We start from the raw sequence: 17,526 nt of genomic DNA, 5'->3' as shown, positions 1-17,526 counted from the left end.
AAGTGGCGTCAGGTCCAAGTACAATCCAACCCTACTTGGTTTAGCCACAAGTGACAGGACAAGTACGTTTTTGGGGTTATGCACAGGGACCTCTCTGCTAACAGCAACATTTTGTGTATCTAGCAGTAATTGCTAACTAGAATACAGGCCGAAGAACAGTACTGACAAGTAGTGACCCTTGTGGTGGTGATGTTGATGCCACAGGGCGAAAATTGTAGACGCCGACGAATGTTACCGCAGCAGCTGTAATTATAATACTAAACTCAACAGGTGACATGTATTGATAAGACATTCTATCAGAAAATCAGGCAATTTGCCCTCCACACACGATCTCTGTAAGAATTAGCTCTTACTGGCGATAACCCCCTTGCTATATCACGCCTGGCTAAACTCCAGGGCCTGATTTGCTTCAAGAGGCCAAAACCTTGCCAATAGATGGCATCTCATCTCCGCTAGAAGCATTTCCGAGGTATTGTTTAATGCAGGGTTACACGACGAGGCTGTCGGGCCCAACTCCTAGTGGATGGCTTAGGTACCTTCGACTGCATCAACGAAATTTGTATAAAGCTGCGCTTAAGACATCAAGATGCAATCAAATTTCTTGTCCAGGCTCATACTGCGCTGCCGCCGAAAGTACGCAAACTGCGTACATAGTCAGCGCCATGACGGTTCTTTCTATTATACTATACGCACTTGTCTGGTCTCTGAATAGTCGAGCTATAAGTGTGCTAGGTGTGCCGGCCAATAATGACCTGACGTCAAGTCCGTTACCCCAGCTAGACGTGGGCAGTCAGGAGGCCCCAAGGTTAGTAATTTTATCTTTGCCGGCTTTAGGATTTCGGAATTAAGATAATTTCTCCAGCTTCCTAAAGACCAAGCGACAATCAAATAGCGATATTCTGCTTGCCTTGTATTATCGTGATCCCCTCGCGCTCTGGAAAAAGAAACTCGACTCGTTTCATTGGGGAATACACGTTACTCCGGAGAATGTTCCAGGAAAATCTACAACTCTTTTCCATGCCGTGAATGAAGGAGAGGACCTCAAGGTATTCGAGTATGAGAAGAGATTGGTCAACCCGCTTGCCCAGAAAAAGCTGCTTGGACGTATCAAAATCGGCACGAAGCCTAGTACGGTCTCGGTTGAGGATATCGATAACTTACTTTCCCAAGTACCAGTGCCAAACAAACACGACGCCGCGTCCGAGAGTTGCGTCTCATGGGCCCTATGTGGAGTTCGCAAGCTGCAAGAAGGCGGTGTAATTGAGAGCTTTGATACCGAGACTTTTTCTGACCAAGTTCTACAATATGGACTCGAGCAATTCCGTGCTACGTTGTACGCAGACACCGGAGCTGAGAATGAGATAACACACAAAATTGCCCGCTACGATGTGCAGCAAGGGAAGACTGTGGTGGAAGAGGTCCAGGGGAACCAAGCCACCCCAGTTGAGACCCCAGAGAACCCTGAGGAGGCTCCTGTACTTTGCGAACGGTCTGCACTAGACTGCATGAGCCGCCCGGCAAAGGAAAAGACGCCCAATACAGCCGACGAGGGCGAGCTTGTACCAATGGCCAAGCAGAGCTCCAAGGAAAATTTCGACAGCCTTCTGGAAGAGTTTGGCCATGACGGCTTGGTGAAAAACGACCGGCTATATACCGAGCTGAATGTACGACTCGGCGAGCTTAGTACACTGCCGCGAGCTGAGAGAATCGCCGGTTTCACCAAGATTGGAGAGGGTGCGCTAGGCGTCGCCGGCCTCGCACTCTATGGCAAGGCCGTGGCGGATGTATTCACGAGCGATACTAGCGTCATGGATAAAGCCGTCGTACTAACGTCCGTCTTGCCTGGAATCGGCTGCGCGGTCCAACTTGCCCAAGGTATACAGAACGACCACGTGAATGCTGGCCATATTGCGCTATGCTTTGCTGAAGATGCTCTCATGCTCTCTGGGTTCTGGGAAATCGCACTAGTGCTCCAACTATCCGAATCACTTGTCGAGTTCTTTAAAGAAGACGCCGAACAGAGGAAGCTATTTGATACCGAGCTATTCCGCCAAAAGGGCTCAGAGGGGTGGGCACACAACGTTGAGAGAATGCTTAACCACATCAAATCAGATGAATTTGCTGCCTCTGCCAAGACCCAATTCTTGTCTTACCAATTGCTCGTTTTATACCAGGCGTCGCAGCTAAGAGGTGATTTTCAGGCTTCTCACCAAGCTATATCAGCAACGGTTAATGCCTCTGACTCGCAGCCGGACCACGGCACGAATGTCGATGCACATGTCAAGTTCGAGCTCAACCGGCAGATTTGTGCAGCAATGGCGCTGGCTAAACGCCAGCTTCGGCAGAAACTTGAATCAGTAGCCCTTAAACACACTGAGAAGCTGTCCAACGACTTCAAGGAGCAGTTCTTTGGCGAATACCGGAAGGCGGCGACGAGGCCGATCAGTTTCCTTGGCATTCCGATGCCCCAGAATTCTTGGAATATCGCAGAGCTCGACCGCGTTATTAATGAAGCTAAAGCGTTTCCTCTGCCCCTATACAAAGACAGGATCGATCACGCTATTCAAGAGGTTATGGAGCGGCTCGAGATGCCTGATCGCTGCAAGTGCCTTCAGGGTAGTAAAAAGAAGGTGTGCGAGTTTGCAGACTGCTCAAATCCGGAACCCAGGCGATGGCATCACGATTCAGCAGGAAGGATTTACGTCAAGAATATTCTGTCTCAAGACATTGGCGTGAGAACGAGTCTATCTGAGAATTGCACGGCTCTTTTCACACCATGTCAAGGCCCTGACTCGGCAGGCGAGACTGGCAGGCAACTGTGGTGTAGGTTATAGGCTTATAGTTTTTGGGCGTCAAATGCATCCATATTCCCCTGTTATTATTTTTTTCTGTGAGAAAGTTGTTTTCTAAGCTCCTCTCGTCAAGTTGTTCACCTTATTCTAGTACAGCCTTCGATTAGTATACAGCTCCTTGAAATAAACTTGATACACTTATTTGACGTAAAACGTTACCATTTCAGGGCCCCCAAGTTCTCTTACAGGGTCGAGTCTGCTCGGTTACGTGGCACGACGTGCTGTCAACAGGTGCGGACGAGAGAACAGAGATTGTGGTATGGAATAATGACACAGCTTTGCGGCACATGTCGGATGAATGGGAAGTGAATGGGCAGGTATTATTTGGTCATCAATAACCGCCATGTCCATGACTCGCCACAGGTTCTAGACCGGCTTCTGCCGTGTGACGTTGCACCTAGAGGTGTTTGGGCTCACTAGAAGGCTTCTTGCCTCCCACCGAGAAAGGAGAATGTAGGACTCTCATGGTTTGTGCTCGCGGTGCCCGTGATAATCTATCATCAGCTAGAGGCGTGAGTGCATCGAGTTTCTAGACCAAACACCTGCCCATCTAGGACTGAGTGGACAAGTCACTTGGCCTGAATCAAATTGCGACACAGCATCATGAGAGTAATGCTACTCGAGAAAGCTACTGCTCCTAATACTTTGTCACGGATGAGAATCTGATAATATGATAGAACCATAGAAGATGCACATTACTCCACGTCTCACAAATGAACAAGGCCTAGGACTGGAGAAAGTTTATGCAAGTCTCACATAATGGATTTGTATTTGTTGTCCGTGTTTCATCCCATATCTCATTTACGTTAGGGTCTTTTGTCTCTGCATATGGACTCACGTAAGACGTTATGCATACATCGCCAATTGAGGCAAAGACTGGATCCTGCAAAATTCTTGGTAGTAGCCACAACGATGTCTCACGACATGCACTGGTAGACTCACTTCATGACTAAGAGACTCGTTTAGATGGCAGTTTGCTCGTTAAAACAGGGATCATCGGCCAGTCGGAACATGCAGGAATGCTGCATACCACACAAATTGCAGATGATATGCTGTTGTATGACGTGATAGAATCCAGGACACGGCATATCTACTTTTCATATGGTGTGTGTTTCCATGACATAAGCATCCTGTAATATGCGGCAGGCGAGGTAGCCTTTAGTGACGAAACTCTTATCTTGACTCTGCGTGAATGAGGGAGCTTCGTTTCCATGAAAAGTGCAGAAATAAAAGGTCCGATGATAAAGATCGGTACCTGTTGCTAACGCAGCTTTGCTCCTCGGCCACCCGCATCACAGGGGTCTCAGCCTCGAGTCACGTCGTGTATGCAGAAAGTTACAAATGACTTGAGGCTGACAGGGTTCAGAGTCACACCACATTACTACACACCCGGGCATACATAGCGGATGCGGACAATGACCAGAATGGCAGCGGTGGCATGGAGACATGCGAGAAAGATGGAATGCGGAGAGCTCTCAAGCATATATATACCTGGTGTCGCGGACGTGCTGCGAGGCATCACTCACTTGTCTAGACGTCTAGGTACACGACTACACCAAGTCAATCAAACAAGAGGCCGGCATTATCCATCATTTTTACCGCCCGAAGGTGTCTAAGCCCTCGGCCCGCCGTCGCCATCGCAGTCATGCGCGCTTTTCCCACCACGCTTCTCTTAGCTACTCTAGCTCCTTGTATTCATGCTGGCGTCATCGCTGCTAGGAAAGACCATGGTACTTTCAACACTTATACGGACGACCACTGCGGCGATTTCGAACAAACTATCTATGCTTGGGATGGTGTTGAGCGGGGTCAGATTTGCCCTCAGGTGAAGTCGGTTCAGGCTAATATTGCCAATGACACGCGTAGGTCCCCGTATAATCCGCAATATAACCTTTCTACTTGGAGCGATGAAGGAAAGTAAGCTAATCCCCGAGCATCTAAGTCGTGATCTGGGTTGACGGGGGAACGACTCAACCGTTGGTTATTAGGCCTGGCGACACGGCTTGTCACAAAGTCGATGGTCGGGTCAAGGGCCCTTTTTGGAATCTTTCCAACTAGAGCAATGCCTCCATAATATGTCCTCAATAAGTGTGTCCTGGCACGACTTATGCCCGGAAATTTTCACAACTTGTGCTGTGGTAATTGTGCAGCCTTTTATAGGTTATTTCCTTTGGCTTGTGGGACTTTTTCTCTGCAGTATAATGTAAATGCAGCGGCTACTCAACATTCCCAAACCATGACTTTCCGTCGTGATATTTGATCAACCTCTCACTGTCACCAGGTGCGCCAGTATCTGAAGCTTGGCAATGTTCAAATCCAAATACGGGTTCCTTGCCATTTGTGCTGCTTGTATTGTCAACTCATTACTACTAACTTCAAAGCTCCATATATGGGTGAAATTAGAGCGGCTTCCACTGGTGGTCTAATTGACCCATTGCGGAACGCGTTATAAGTATCATAAATCTATATTCTATTGACTTTGTATTTTATACTACACCTTGTATAACGTAGTGGATTTATTATAAGAGATACCACAAAATACAAACTGAATAATGAGGCGAAAACTGTCGCCGTTTTTGCCGGCGTCCGTGATGAGGCAGTGACGCAGCTTAGATACAGTGTATATTGAGTCAGGAACAGGCTGGGCAATCAAAACGTATAATCTAGAGGATACTCCCTGGCACTGTTAGTTCCGGATATTTCCTAACTTTCGTCTCTTTAACGCCTTCTGGCTATAAGGAGAGGAAATTATCCTATTATCGAGACGTCACAGAATATCTGCGTACACTTATACCTATTACTATATATATAATACCCCCTCTTAGTATTCTTAGTATATATATAAAATAAAACTTAGCTATATAATAATTATATATTTCTATTATAAAATATAAAGGCAGAAGCAGGCTTAATAATACTTCTCTTTGCTTATAATCTGCTAATATTATAGCGGCTTTTAGCTGGATAACCGTATATTAATAATAGCCACGCTCTTAAATTATTAATATCATTTAAAGTAAACCGACTAACAACGGGAAGGGCAGATGATTGGTCTTGGGCAGTGGACAGCCATGGATTTTGCAGACCTTGACGCCATTGAGTCTTCTTATCATGGCAAAACGCACCTTCAGATGTAGACCAAACCAAGACAAAACCATTGGAGAATCAAACTACAGCACATATCACGGCTTCCCTGAGAGAGAGAGTGGCGTTATGGTGGCAAATGCAAAGAACACAGGACGATGATGACCAAGCGCAAGCAAATGGCTGCCAAGGTCTGTCGTAGTAATACGGGGTGACCAAACCGCGAGATTCATGTTCACTACCTTGAAGAAAGTGATTCAATATGCAAATTATCCATTCCCGCGAAAACAAAAAAAGCACCATTATCAAACCTGGCACCGCGCAGGTTGTCACACGGCTGGCTATCACAAGATGGCAGCACGGACAGACCCTCAAACCCGACGGTAGTCACTCAAGGACTAAAGACCTAGTCGGAGGCCTTGGGCGTATTTGCTGCAATCCCATATCTTCGAAAGGTTGAATTTTGCTTTGTGAAGGTCTTCTTCTCTTCTGGAGTCTTTTCGGGAACGACTTCATTCGTTGGCCTTTCGGGGGTTCCGTCTTCGCGCGCGGCGACGACGAAGTCGGCGCCCCTTTTCCCCAGTTTCACCGGAGCGATTACCCGCGAGGTCAAGAGATGACAACATGCTCTCGTATATTCGACCGGCTTCTGATATCGCGTCTAGAAAATCCTCATCCGTCTTAGGCATCTTTCCCCGCCTCGTATACACCAAATAGGTGATCTCGTGAGGCAACGTTTGCTTGATATGCGTCTGTAGCGAGATGCCTGACCAACGCACTGACTCGTTAAGATATAGAAGCTCGTCGAGATATTTCGCCGTGTCTCCCTGGTACTGGAGTTCTCTCATGCGTTTGTAGTTCCTTGACGCCTCCTTGGTGTCTTTAAATCGTGCCTGCAGGGCCGCCGAGTAGGAATCCCAAGAGTCCGTTATGCCCAGCTGATCCATCTGTTTCTTCCTGCAATGATGCCACATCTGGGCGCTATCCGATAATAAAGAGCCCACCCAGCCAATCTTGAACTTGTCAGATGGGAAGCGTTCGGCATAGGAATGCATGAACGCCGTGACTCTTGACCACCACGGGCGGAACCTACTGAGATCATTCCCATGGTAAGTTGGCGGGTTGCGTATGAGCTGGATAGGGTGTTTAGGGAGGGATGATGCAGCTGGTCCTAGCTTGTTGAGGGTGTCATCGGCGTTGACCGACTTCTCTGCCCGTATCCGCTTCACCGCTTCTCTTACCACTGATTCGACCAAGGAAGGAATCTCCCGTAGCTGTCTCTCGGTACGCGCATTGAACTCATCAAGGGTGACGTACTGGCGAGCTTCAAATAGAGTTATCTTCTGCTGCAGTATAGCTGTCTTCTGCTCAGTGTCTCTCTTGAGTTTGCGAAATTTCTCCTGAAGAATAGACAGATCGACCCTGAATTGTGCCAGGTCCTCGTTTATTTTATTGTTACCAGCTTGCAAATGTTTAATCGAAGACCAGAATTCATCGTTGTTTTTGGTGTGCTGGGCCATCTGGCTGTACACATCACGCCCGAATTGGCGAGTCACTTCTCCCATCGCTTGCTAGAGGCAGGCAAGATCGTCTTAGTTGACCGTAGCGCCGGTTCTGAAAGGGTCAACTAAGTGGTATTTGTCGCAGACCACTTGGCAGTATTGTTGGATGGCTTCTTTGTTGCGTCAATTAGTTACTCCAACGTTTCGGGTCCATAAACGAATGGCTTCTCGAGCATGGCTCATTTTCTTACTGTCTCTGGTTATACCGGTCGATGCAGCATGGCCAAAAGCCCTCATGAGGTCGGGTGTGTCGTTGATCGCGATTTCGAAGTCGGGGGAGCCGGTCGTAGCAACTCGCATTGATATGAGACGTCCTTGGTTTTCCTCAAGGTTCCCAGGGGCAGAAAGGTCTTTGTTATACAAATCAGCGGTGAGGCTTGATTCCTGAGGCCACAAACGCCTAAGGCATGCAACTGGGTCTTTGGGCCCTTGTGTAACTATCGTCGGGCTCGAGGGTCTGCCCGTGCCCTGATGTTGTGTGCCAGTGTGACACGCCTGTACAATGTGGAAAGCAACAATGCGCTACGAGTTGGCGTATGGAATGTTCCAAAAAGGTCAACTGGTATAGTATACCTGGGTTAGGCTAATACCCCTTATTATCTCCTACTACCAAAAGCGGCGGCACAAACCGCCAGATGCGGTGGGCTCGGCAGCGCTTCTTGCATTTTTTAAGTTAAAGAGGGTTACTTTATCTAAGCTACTCTTAACCGTTCTTGTGCTTTGTACCGTTACATAAATGTCTTAATTTCTTACTCTTATTGTAGACATGTTTTAAGATAAAGAACGTATAGCAGTCTCTAGTCTAGTTTGCATGGGATGATAGAAATGCCAATTTTAAACCTTGGCGTAATAATAACTATTGCCTATAGATGTAGGCCATGAGTTATAATGCAATCTGAAAGCCGCTGATGCTGGCTCATCCTTCACCTCAATATGCATCCCATGTACCATGCACGTTCATCATACCGAGTACCCCTAATTCATTTCACCTCTCAATCGAGGAAAGATGGGGAGCAAGTTACCCCCAAGAAGCCAGTACTGTTCAACGAATGGTGAGCACTTAAAAGGCTGAGCACAACATCATGCGCCATACTTGGTACTTACACCATACCAACAGTAAGACACATAGTCATACTTCTCGTCATAGCTCAAAAGAAAACCACCAAGACACCGTAGACCTAGGGCGGCAAATACAATACTGGCAACGGCTGGTGGTTGCCATAACGCAATTAGACCAATCGTCCAAGCTACAATCAAAGCTGCAAGCGACCAACGAGCGGCTGGTTGGGAGAGCAGCAGCGGAATGGTCTTGCGGCCTCTGACAGCATCGGCCGTGCGATCGCGGAAGTCTTGAGCGTGTCCCTATGTGGCTTTTGCTCGCATCAACTACCAGAAATATCGTGTTGCGTAGACTTACAGTGGTTGCAAAAATGGCACCTATCATGAACACAGCGATTGCTTTCAGACCGTACAACTCTCTGCCATGATCTTAGAAGCAGTCAGCACGCAACCGCATTGTCGTCAAAAGCATAAAAAGAAGCAAAAAACAGAAAGGTGTAGGCAAAATCAAGTGTCGTACCAAGTATGATGGTGGTACCCCAGCAGTAACATGCGAGACCTATAGCTCCAATAACATTTTTTACGACCGGTATCGCAGCCAGACCTCCCTCGTTGTATATGAGAATTGCCACAGAGTAGGTCAGAGTACACGGTATCGTTTTCATAGTAAGTGCTGCAGCCCACATCAACGCAAATAGGACGTAATACAGAACCGCTGCATTCTCGGGTGATATACGGCCGGATGGCAGGGGACGGTGCGACTTTGCTATTCTGTCTTCTTCCACGCCGTCGATCTAGTCGGTTCGGATCAGTACAGATGGCATGGTGTATCGGGGGTAAACGCTTGCGCTGACCTGATTCTTAACCTACATACATGTCAATGATATGTACGTCATCCTTGCACGGAATGATTCGAATTTTACCTGGAACGTAAGCAAATGTAGCTGATTCCATATGAAGCCCTTCGCGATTACGGACAAGCTTGCTGGTCCTGCGAGCACAAGGGCAACGGCCATCTGCATGGCTGCTTAGCAGTACGCGGACAAAACTGTTTCATCATACATACCGATGGCAAAGCTGCGACCGGGATGTCCGATTTCCCAAACAAGTACAGAATTTTTAAAACTTCGAAGGAATGAGTCCTCATCGCTACTAAATTCTTCATGGTTGCCACTGCCAAGGTCAGACACACGCGATGGTTTGTACAGAGAGGCGAAATACAGAGAAAGAAGACATAAGATGTCAGGCCATAAGGAAGGCTTTAGTGGTAAGATTGCACGCGCTCGCTTAATAGTACGATGGGAAGTCTATTGCCTCTGTGACGTCTGTACTCGCATATTTTGGTACCCAGATATGCCGCCCAGGTAGCATCATTATTTTTCTTAGCAAATGCTCAGCCCCAGATTAATTTTACATTAGGAAGGTTCCGAATCACGTGTATATTTGCCGAGCCTCTCTGATTAAACACATGTTTGGCAGGTTTTGAAGTATCGCCGAAACTTCGTACAGGTGCCCCATCCGTGCATGTAGTCCACAATATTATGCAAATCTCCTGCATGGTCACAATATTTCTCTATCAGCGGGGTTCCGAAATCTTGCTATTAAGAGTAGGCACTTGTATCATACGAAGATTATTTTCGGTCAAGTGGCTGGGGTTACGATGGGGTAGTACTTTGGCAGATAGTATCCGCCGTAAACGGCATTTTTTCCCCATCAAGCAAGTTCCGAGTTGGTCTTACTTGCCTTCTCAAAACAGAAGATGTAGGTGGAAAGTTCCGGAGCGTGTTTAAAGCTGTCGCCGTTTTGGCCTTGTCATGTTGAAGGGACGTCTCCCCACTTCCTATGCCAACAAACTTTCAATGAAAAATCTTGCAATTACTACGGATGAGCGACAAAACAAAAACTCCCGTTGCCGTTTACATCCTGAAAGACCAAGTCCACTGCCCTGAGACACGATAAATAATATCTGTAGCAGAAGTGTACCACTACGAGGGATCCTGCTGGGCTGTCGCCTGAATGAAGTTTCATCGTTAGGTTATAATGACTCCCAGTTTGCTCGGCCAAGTTGGCCTCGTGGCTTTGGTAGCGTGTCTCGGTCTACTACTATGTCAACGACTATTGAAGCAGAAGGCAGGCTATCGCCTTCCTCCTGGGCCGAAACCTCTGCCTATTGTCGGCAATATCCTTGATCTCCCGCCGAAAGGAGAGCCAGAGTTCTTACATTGGTTCAAGCACAAAGACACTTATGGCCCAATTAGCTCCATCACTGTAATGGGCCTAAATCTCATCATCTTTCATGACAAAGAGGCTGCACATGCGGTAATGGGGAAAAAAGCCCAGAAGACATCTGCAAGACCGCAGCTCAATTTTGCTACGCTATGTGGTTTCGAAAACTTCCTGATAACCCATCAGTATAACAATACATATCGCAAGCATCGAAAAATGGTCCACCAGGAGATTGGTACTAAGTCACTGTCCGCCGGTTTCCAAGGCACTCAGGAAAAGGAAGCTCTGCACTTCACCCTACAGACGTTGCATGATCCTGACAACATACTGAAACATTTAAAACGGTAAGCCATCACCACTTGCCCCTTTTCCTTTCCTCCAATAAGTGATGGATTGAGTTACAAAGCTGACAGTCTGTCAGTCTAGCGGCCGCTGTTGTATTGAGAATTACGTATGGATATTCGGTGGAGAGGAATGGGCCAGATCCGCTCGTGGATGTAATTGAGCACGCGATGGAGAATCTGTCCCGTGCGTTTGTACCACTTTCTTGGGCGGTCGACGCTGTCCCTGCCATCAAGCATTTGCCTGACTGGTTCCCTGGCACGTCGTACAGGAAGACGGCCAAAGAGTGGAAAGGAATCAACGAGGCCGCCGCAGAGCTACCATACGAATTCGTCAAGCGGCAGATGTCACAAAAGGCCCACCGGCCGTCGTACGTTTCTAACCTGCTGGAGAAAAACATGATCAAGACCGGTAATGAAACCAGCATGACATTGGATGACGAAGAAGCTATCAAATGGACTGCGGTCAGTCTCTACGCCGCAGGCTCGGATAGTACAGTCGCCATCATAACAAGTGTCATCTGTGCCTTGGTCATCTTTCCAGAAGTGCAGGAACGGGCGCAGGAAGAAATTGATCGTGTGGTTGGAAATGATCGGCTCCCTACTTTCGACGACAGACAGAATCTACCTTATATTGACGGCATCGTGAAAGAAGCTTGGCGATGGAACCCCGTGGGACCGATGGGGTTGACACACAAATCCGAAGAAGACATTGTGTATGGGGAGTACATGATTCCCGAGGGCTCTTACTTACTTCCCTCTCTCTGGTGGTTCTTGCATGACCCAAAAGATTACTCGGATCCACACACTTTTAAACCGGAGAGGTATATGGCGCCACTGAACGAGCCTGATCCTGGTGATCTCGCATTTGGCTACGGGCGACGATCTTGTGCCGGCCGTTTTTTCGCCGACGCAAGTGTTTACATTACCGTTGTGCAATTGCTTGCCGTTTTTCGAATTCGAAAGGATAGGGATGCAAACGGAAACGAGATTCCCGTAAAGCTGGAAGCTATTCCAGGAATGGTCAATCGTCCCAAGGAGTTTGAGTTCAAGGTCGAGCCACGGAGTCCGCGTCATGTCGAGCTTCTCCGTCGCATCGAGGGAGAGCAGGAGCCAGAATTCAGCGACGCAGGTCGTCTCAGTACCAAGGCCGGGTAAGGAATGATGGATCTCATAAAGACGATGGTAGTTGTTGTTTGCTACGGCATCATGCGATATAGTAGCTTACCACATTTCAGTTTAGCATATGAGCTGCAAACGGCTCTCGTTCTTTTTGGTACCACAGAGTCTGCGATTTTCACTTTCCATTGTACCACAGAAAATATTTTATCGCACCGCTTGTCTAGAATGCAGCCTTTCGTTTTCTCTGTTCCAGACTATTTGCAGCTGATCGTCCTTTTGCGATCATTTGCAAATCGCCAAAAACCCTTCTTACATCGTCGACAGCAGCCTGAAGAAGTTTGAACGCCTTTGTTCCAGTCTTAATTTCATCATGTAAATGTTCTAGAATCCGTTGAAGATCGTTGAAATGCATTATGACTATGGTAAATACAAACTCAAATGTCAACGTCGTTGCCCTAACTGTATATTTGCCCACATGGATACCCGCGCTCAGTGACGGAGGGGGTACGTCGATGTCTGATGAGGTGTTTATTTTTTGGTGGTACGTAAGAAGCTGACGGCATAGGTGCTGCGACATGCTCACCAGATGCCGGATAACTGTGATGACGAACATCGAATTTGCGGTACAGAGAGAACAATAGTTGCATGGCAGGACTCGCTTACACGTGTCGATGCCATCACGAAAGTCCACGAGTAAGTCATCGAAGTGTTCAGTTTGATCATTATCGCTGCCATCGTCGCGGTCGATCCTCTCGAGTATATCGGCCAGGACTCGGACACACTCGCACCGGTGACTGCGGTCCTTAAATAAGTCCGCAGAGGCGGCATTGGGGTCGGCAGTCGGCGGGCGGCTCGTGATGAGGTCGTCCAAGACATGGCCAGCCGCACTCCCCGAGGCAGTGGACGACGATTGTGGTCGAGTGGTGCCTTGAAGCTCGTCGAAGTGGGATAGAGAAGGAGGAGCATCTACATTCACATCAATCCTGAAACCTAGGCTTTCGTCCTCTCTTGCATGAACTTGGTCCCAGTCATGGTGGTCGTCATGGAACAGGGGCAGCGTCATGGGCGACCAAAAGCCCATTTTGAGGTCCGCCGAGGGCAATGGCTGGCACATGTCCATCGGTGCAGTAGTAGATGTTACCCCAGCCGCGGGACTGCAATCGAAGTTGCTTTCTATGTGCGGCCGCCTTACATGAGACTTTGAAGCAGGCCAAACTTTGGAATCTGTTGCTGATCGGCGGTGCTTCGAGTTTGACTCTTTGGAACAGGCAGACGACCTGTATGTGCATGCGGTGGACGTAACTTGACATCGTTGGCAGCCATAAAGGTCTCCGCTGCATTTGAGCTTTTGCCAAGTTTGCTTCATCAGTTACGGTTACGCGATGTGTCTGAGAATTTGACCTACCTTTTTATCTCGGCATTGGTCACAGGCCTAGTTCCCATTTTCTTAGCATCTTTATTGATTGTGACTATGCTCTGCACAATGAAGGCCGACGGTTCGAGGACTGGTTTAACAAGTTACTCACTATCACGGTATAGTTGCGAGCGTCAACCCTACTATTGCCTGACAAGTCAACGTATTCCAGATTGTCCCTCGCGTCTTTATTGCAACGGAAAGCGCCAAACATGGCTTAGATTCAACGATGACGCATCTGCTGGTTGACTGATTTACACGGAAAAGGCGGGAGGAGTCAAGCAAACGGAAGAAAAGCCCAAGAGCCAAAAGGAGTCAAAAGAAATAGGAGTGGGAGGCATCACGCATTGCAAGGTGACGCGGCTCCATGGTACTCATTTCAGTCATGCCGCTAAATAAGAGGGTTGACGGTAACCAGATGCGAACCCAGAGTTTGTTTCTGCAGTCAATACTGCACGCCTAGGGTCGTTTGCTGACTCCAATTGACACTAAATGCCAATAGCTGCAGAGTCCCCAGTTTATCAAACGATTGGCATGAGTATGCGGATGGACGATCACTTATTTTGCTGGGGCCGAAGAGGGTTGTCCTAGTCATCAAACCGAGTGATTCGGCAAATCTGATGAGATTGATCAGGACCCTCGTCGTCGGCATTTGATCCCCAATCGCCGAAAGGACACTTATCTACATAGCCACGGTTGCACAATGTGGAAAACATTTCATGCGGGGCTATATTGTCGTCACATGGAAGTTCCCGTCTGACATGCAGAAGCGTGAGGGTCAAAGCGTGTAGAGCAGAGCCTGACTCTCGGCCGTCTTTGTTGGCCAAGTCCAGACCTCATCTAGCCGAGACGCGGCAAAAACGTCTCGCCTTCTTAAGCATCAATGTGCTTTTTGTCTGCGAACTGCGGAGTGAGTCAGACCTCCCTTGGGTGAGTCAAGGTGACCCTTTTGCGAGTTGTCTGTTTCTGGGAACTGCTGGGGGATAATTGTGAAATATTATATAATAATTCCCATAAATTTGTAAATATATGTAACTCGCGACAAGGCTACCTTAACTCACTTAAGGAAGGTCTGACTGAAGTTTGCCACGTAATGTTCAATGTTGCCAGGGTTCAAATGTTCCGGTGCATATTCGATCCCCACCAGATTATATAGAAGGTGCCGGCCCTAAATTTCCGGGTACTGCCCGGCACCTTTTGGCACGGCCCGGCACCACCCGGCACCACCCGGCACTAGCTTTTAGCACCTTTGGCACCTTTGGCACCCCCCAGGCACCTCTGTTATGGTGCCGGCACGGTGCCCGCACCACTACAGGTCCCCATAGAGCCCCACTACTGACCGATCAGGAAAGAATCCTTTTAAGGCCCCACTAGGGTGAACGGGACCGGTCCCCGGATACTGGGCACTGAATGAATGACCTTGCTTCAAACACCGAGCCAGAATCCCGAAAGGCCGAACGGGTCTGGGACGAAGGCACTTATCGGGTCTAAGACAACAAGGTTTCTTGGCATAAAGTCTATTTGGTGACTCTGTTTATATCGAAGTCAGAACGTTGTTTGTGAAATGTCTAGCGTTTACAATTTCGTTCCCCGAGTGTAATCCTCTTTCTGCTGTTCTCTCCCTCCAATCATATGACCTCATCTGAATATCAATATCCCACCACGTTTGTTGTTTCCAATTACGAGCCAGACTCCAACAAATGGACGTCGACATGGAAGGAGCCAAAGCTCATCTTCGAGAGCACGGATGGGTCAAGATTCCATCCATCCTTACCAAAGATGAGGCAGCTCACGCGCTTGGGCGGCTATGGGAAGCAAAGAAAACATCAGAGGCTAGCGGCGAGGAAACATTCCAACCCATTTTGGACCCTAATCCTTCTAATGTGCGGGTGTTTTATCTTCCAGAGCTCGATGAGTACTTCCGCGACATGCTTACGCATCCCACCGCCATAGAGTTGACAAAGTCCCTACTCGGCGAAAAGTTTCTCGTCAGTAATTTCTCGGCCAACATCGCGCGCCCCGGATCAGAGAGCATGGCACTGCATTCAGATCAGAGCATTGTCCTTCCCGAGCCCTGGCTGGATGTCTGGGCTGTTAACGTCATCTGGTGTTTGACAAAGGTCACTAAAGAAAACGGCGCAACATTATACATCCCCGGGTCTAACAAGTGGACTCGGTGGCAGGATATTCCCGAAAACGCACCAGAACTTCTGGTACCATTCGAAGCAGATGCCGGTGATATAATTGTCCTAGATGGCCGCCTGTGGCACACATCAGGCAGCAACACGACAAAGAATGAGGACCGTGCTATTCTTTTTGCGTATTACTCCGCTCCTTATATGCGTCCACTGGTCAACTGGACTGCCAAATTGCCCAGCAAGTTGCAGCAGACCCTGAGCCCGGAACTGAAGGAGTTGTTTGGCCTGGGGCATATTGGCTATGTTGTCAAAGGCGACTTAACATACATGGCCGCAAAGTACCCTGGAAAGTTCAATGGAGGACCTGCGAGCACTTGAGTCACTCAATGACCTCGGATGCGTTGGGGTTTCTATTCAGCGTGGCAGATAGTCTACAGTATCACGAGTAGCCTAACTTCTCTTTGATGTTCCGCCATTTCTCGCCTCTATTGCACTTGTTAATGACTTGAGTCACTTGAGTGACCAAGCTGACGCTGCTGACATAACTGCAACCACAAACACAACGCATAGGCTCTCAGTAAACGGGAGAGGTAAACCCAGGCTCATGCAACTCCATGATGTTCCCTTGTTTCACCACTGAGTTACTGACGATGACCCCCCACGATCGTCATCAGATCGTCTGTATCACACAATTAACGGGGCCTTGGGCAATGTTTGGGGATACGGAAGTTACTACAGAAGTCCTTGAATTCCTACAAAAGAGAGTAGTGGTGAGAGGTGCATTGTATGCTCGCGCTCTCTCATCTCTTACATCTCACGAATACCAACAACTGTAAGAGTCCTGGCTAGAGAGCATGAAAAAAAGCTTCCCATGTACTTGTACAATGGCCTAGATCTCGCCACGAACAAGCCGTTTACTACTATGGTATCTACCAAGCTAAACTGTCAGTTACCTTTCACGCCATCCAGGTAATATGGGGCCGGATCTTTGGACTGTGTGGCTACCGTTTTTGATACGACGAGCGCTTAACAAGCCCACAACTTGATAACCCTATAGTTTTAATTCAACGCAATCATTGAACATCAATACAGTTATGGTGTAGAGTAACAAGTTTTTCTCATTCGTTTTCATGACATAAAACTAAGACTATACCACTCACGAGGTTAAACGATGTATTGTGGTAGAAACTCTATAACTGGTGACTTGCTCGTGCCCGCCTCACTTAGTTGGAACTCTCTCAGTCACTCTGCACCAGCTTAAGTTGGTGCTGGACGACCATGTAACGTCAGATACAATGTGGCTCTCTGACGTCGCAATGGAGTTTATTAAGTGTAGAATGTAGAGTTGTAGTAATCATTCTCCTTGTCTCCCTCGTTGGCCTGGGGGGTAGGCAATAGCCGAATGTTACATACACTGGGTTTGTGTAAATTCACGACAGTAGTGCTATGAACCATGTGAGTGGGGTTGGGTTGCCACAGAAGAACACAACATTCAATCCACAAGCATCATCAATTCTGATCGCATAGCCAATTACATAACCCATCGCGAACTAAAGTAATGCTGGTGTATTTAACACCATATCGCTGTATGCATACACTTTTTAGCAACCTTGGACTTGATCCAAAAAAATTCACAGACACAACTTTTCCTCATCCATTTTCCGGGAAGTAAAACGGTAGAAGAGCTACAGATTCTGTCAAGATCAAGTCGTTCATTCAAGGCAACAG

The 17,526-nt window shown here is 47.9% G+C and overlaps 6 protein-coding genes across 6 annotated transcripts; 3 read left to right on the top strand and 3 right to left on the bottom strand.

The window, feature by feature from the left end:
• Positions 1-662: 662 nt before the first annotated feature.
• Positions 663-2,834, top strand: MAA_08343 (uncharacterized protein; the record flags this gene model as incomplete). Its single annotated transcript, XM_007826341.1, has 2 exons — positions 663-805; positions 863-2,834. The coding sequence occupies 2 exons, from the start codon at positions 663-665 to the stop codon at positions 2,832-2,834; spliced, it is 2,115 nt and encodes a 704-aa protein (XP_007824532.1).
• Positions 2,835-6,448: 3,614 nt separating this feature from the next.
• On the bottom strand, positions 6,449-7,456 carry MAA_10749 (FAD-binding protein; the record flags this gene model as incomplete). The annotated part of the gene is made up of 1 exon (XM_011412467.1): positions 6,449-7,456. The coding sequence occupies one exon, from the start codon at positions 7,454-7,456 to the stop codon at positions 6,449-6,451; it is 1,008 nt and encodes a 335-aa protein (XP_011410769.1).
• Positions 7,457-8,473: 1,017 nt separating this feature from the next.
• On the bottom strand, positions 8,474-9,579 carry MAA_08344 (UbiA prenyltransferase family; the record flags this gene model as incomplete). The annotated part of the gene is made up of 6 exons (XM_007826342.2): positions 8,474-8,536; positions 8,603-8,860; positions 8,916-8,986; positions 9,078-9,351; positions 9,412-9,423; positions 9,481-9,579. 6 exons carry the CDS (start codon positions 9,577-9,579, stop codon positions 8,474-8,476), a joined length of 777 nt encoding a protein of 258 aa, XP_007824533.2.
• Positions 9,580-10,597: 1,018 nt separating this feature from the next.
• Positions 10,598-12,282, top strand: MAA_08345 (Cytochrome P450 CYP620F3; the record flags this gene model as incomplete). Its single annotated transcript, XM_007826343.2, has 2 exons — positions 10,598-11,127; positions 11,205-12,282. The coding sequence occupies 2 exons, from the start codon at positions 10,598-10,600 to the stop codon at positions 12,280-12,282; spliced, it is 1,608 nt and encodes a 535-aa protein (XP_007824534.2).
• A 184-nt stretch (positions 12,283-12,466) lies between these two features.
• On the bottom strand, positions 12,467-13,327 carry MAA_08346 (uncharacterized protein; the record flags this gene model as incomplete). Its single annotated transcript, XM_007826344.2, has 2 exons — positions 12,467-12,762; positions 12,910-13,327. The coding sequence occupies 2 exons, from the start codon at positions 13,325-13,327 to the stop codon at positions 12,467-12,469; spliced, it is 714 nt and encodes a 237-aa protein (XP_007824535.2).
• A 2,045-nt stretch (positions 13,328-15,372) lies between these two features.
• Positions 15,373-16,176, top strand: MAA_08347 (phytanoyl-CoA dioxygenase family protein; the record flags this gene model as incomplete). The annotated part of the gene is made up of 1 exon (XM_007826345.1): positions 15,373-16,176. One exon carries the CDS (start codon positions 15,373-15,375, stop codon positions 16,174-16,176), a length of 804 nt encoding a protein of 267 aa, XP_007824536.1.
• Between the last annotated feature and the right edge of the window lie 1,350 nt (positions 16,177-17,526).

This window comes from Metarhizium robertsii, assembly GCF_000187425.2.
Source record: "Metarhizium robertsii ARSEF 23 chromosome Unknown MAA_Scf_1, whole genome shotgun sequence".
In the NCBI taxonomy this organism is placed as follows: domain Eukaryota; kingdom Fungi; phylum Ascomycota; class Sordariomycetes; order Hypocreales; family Clavicipitaceae; genus Metarhizium; species Metarhizium robertsii.
Note: the sequence above shows the minus strand (reverse complement) of the source record. Positions and strands in the feature narration are given on the sequence as shown.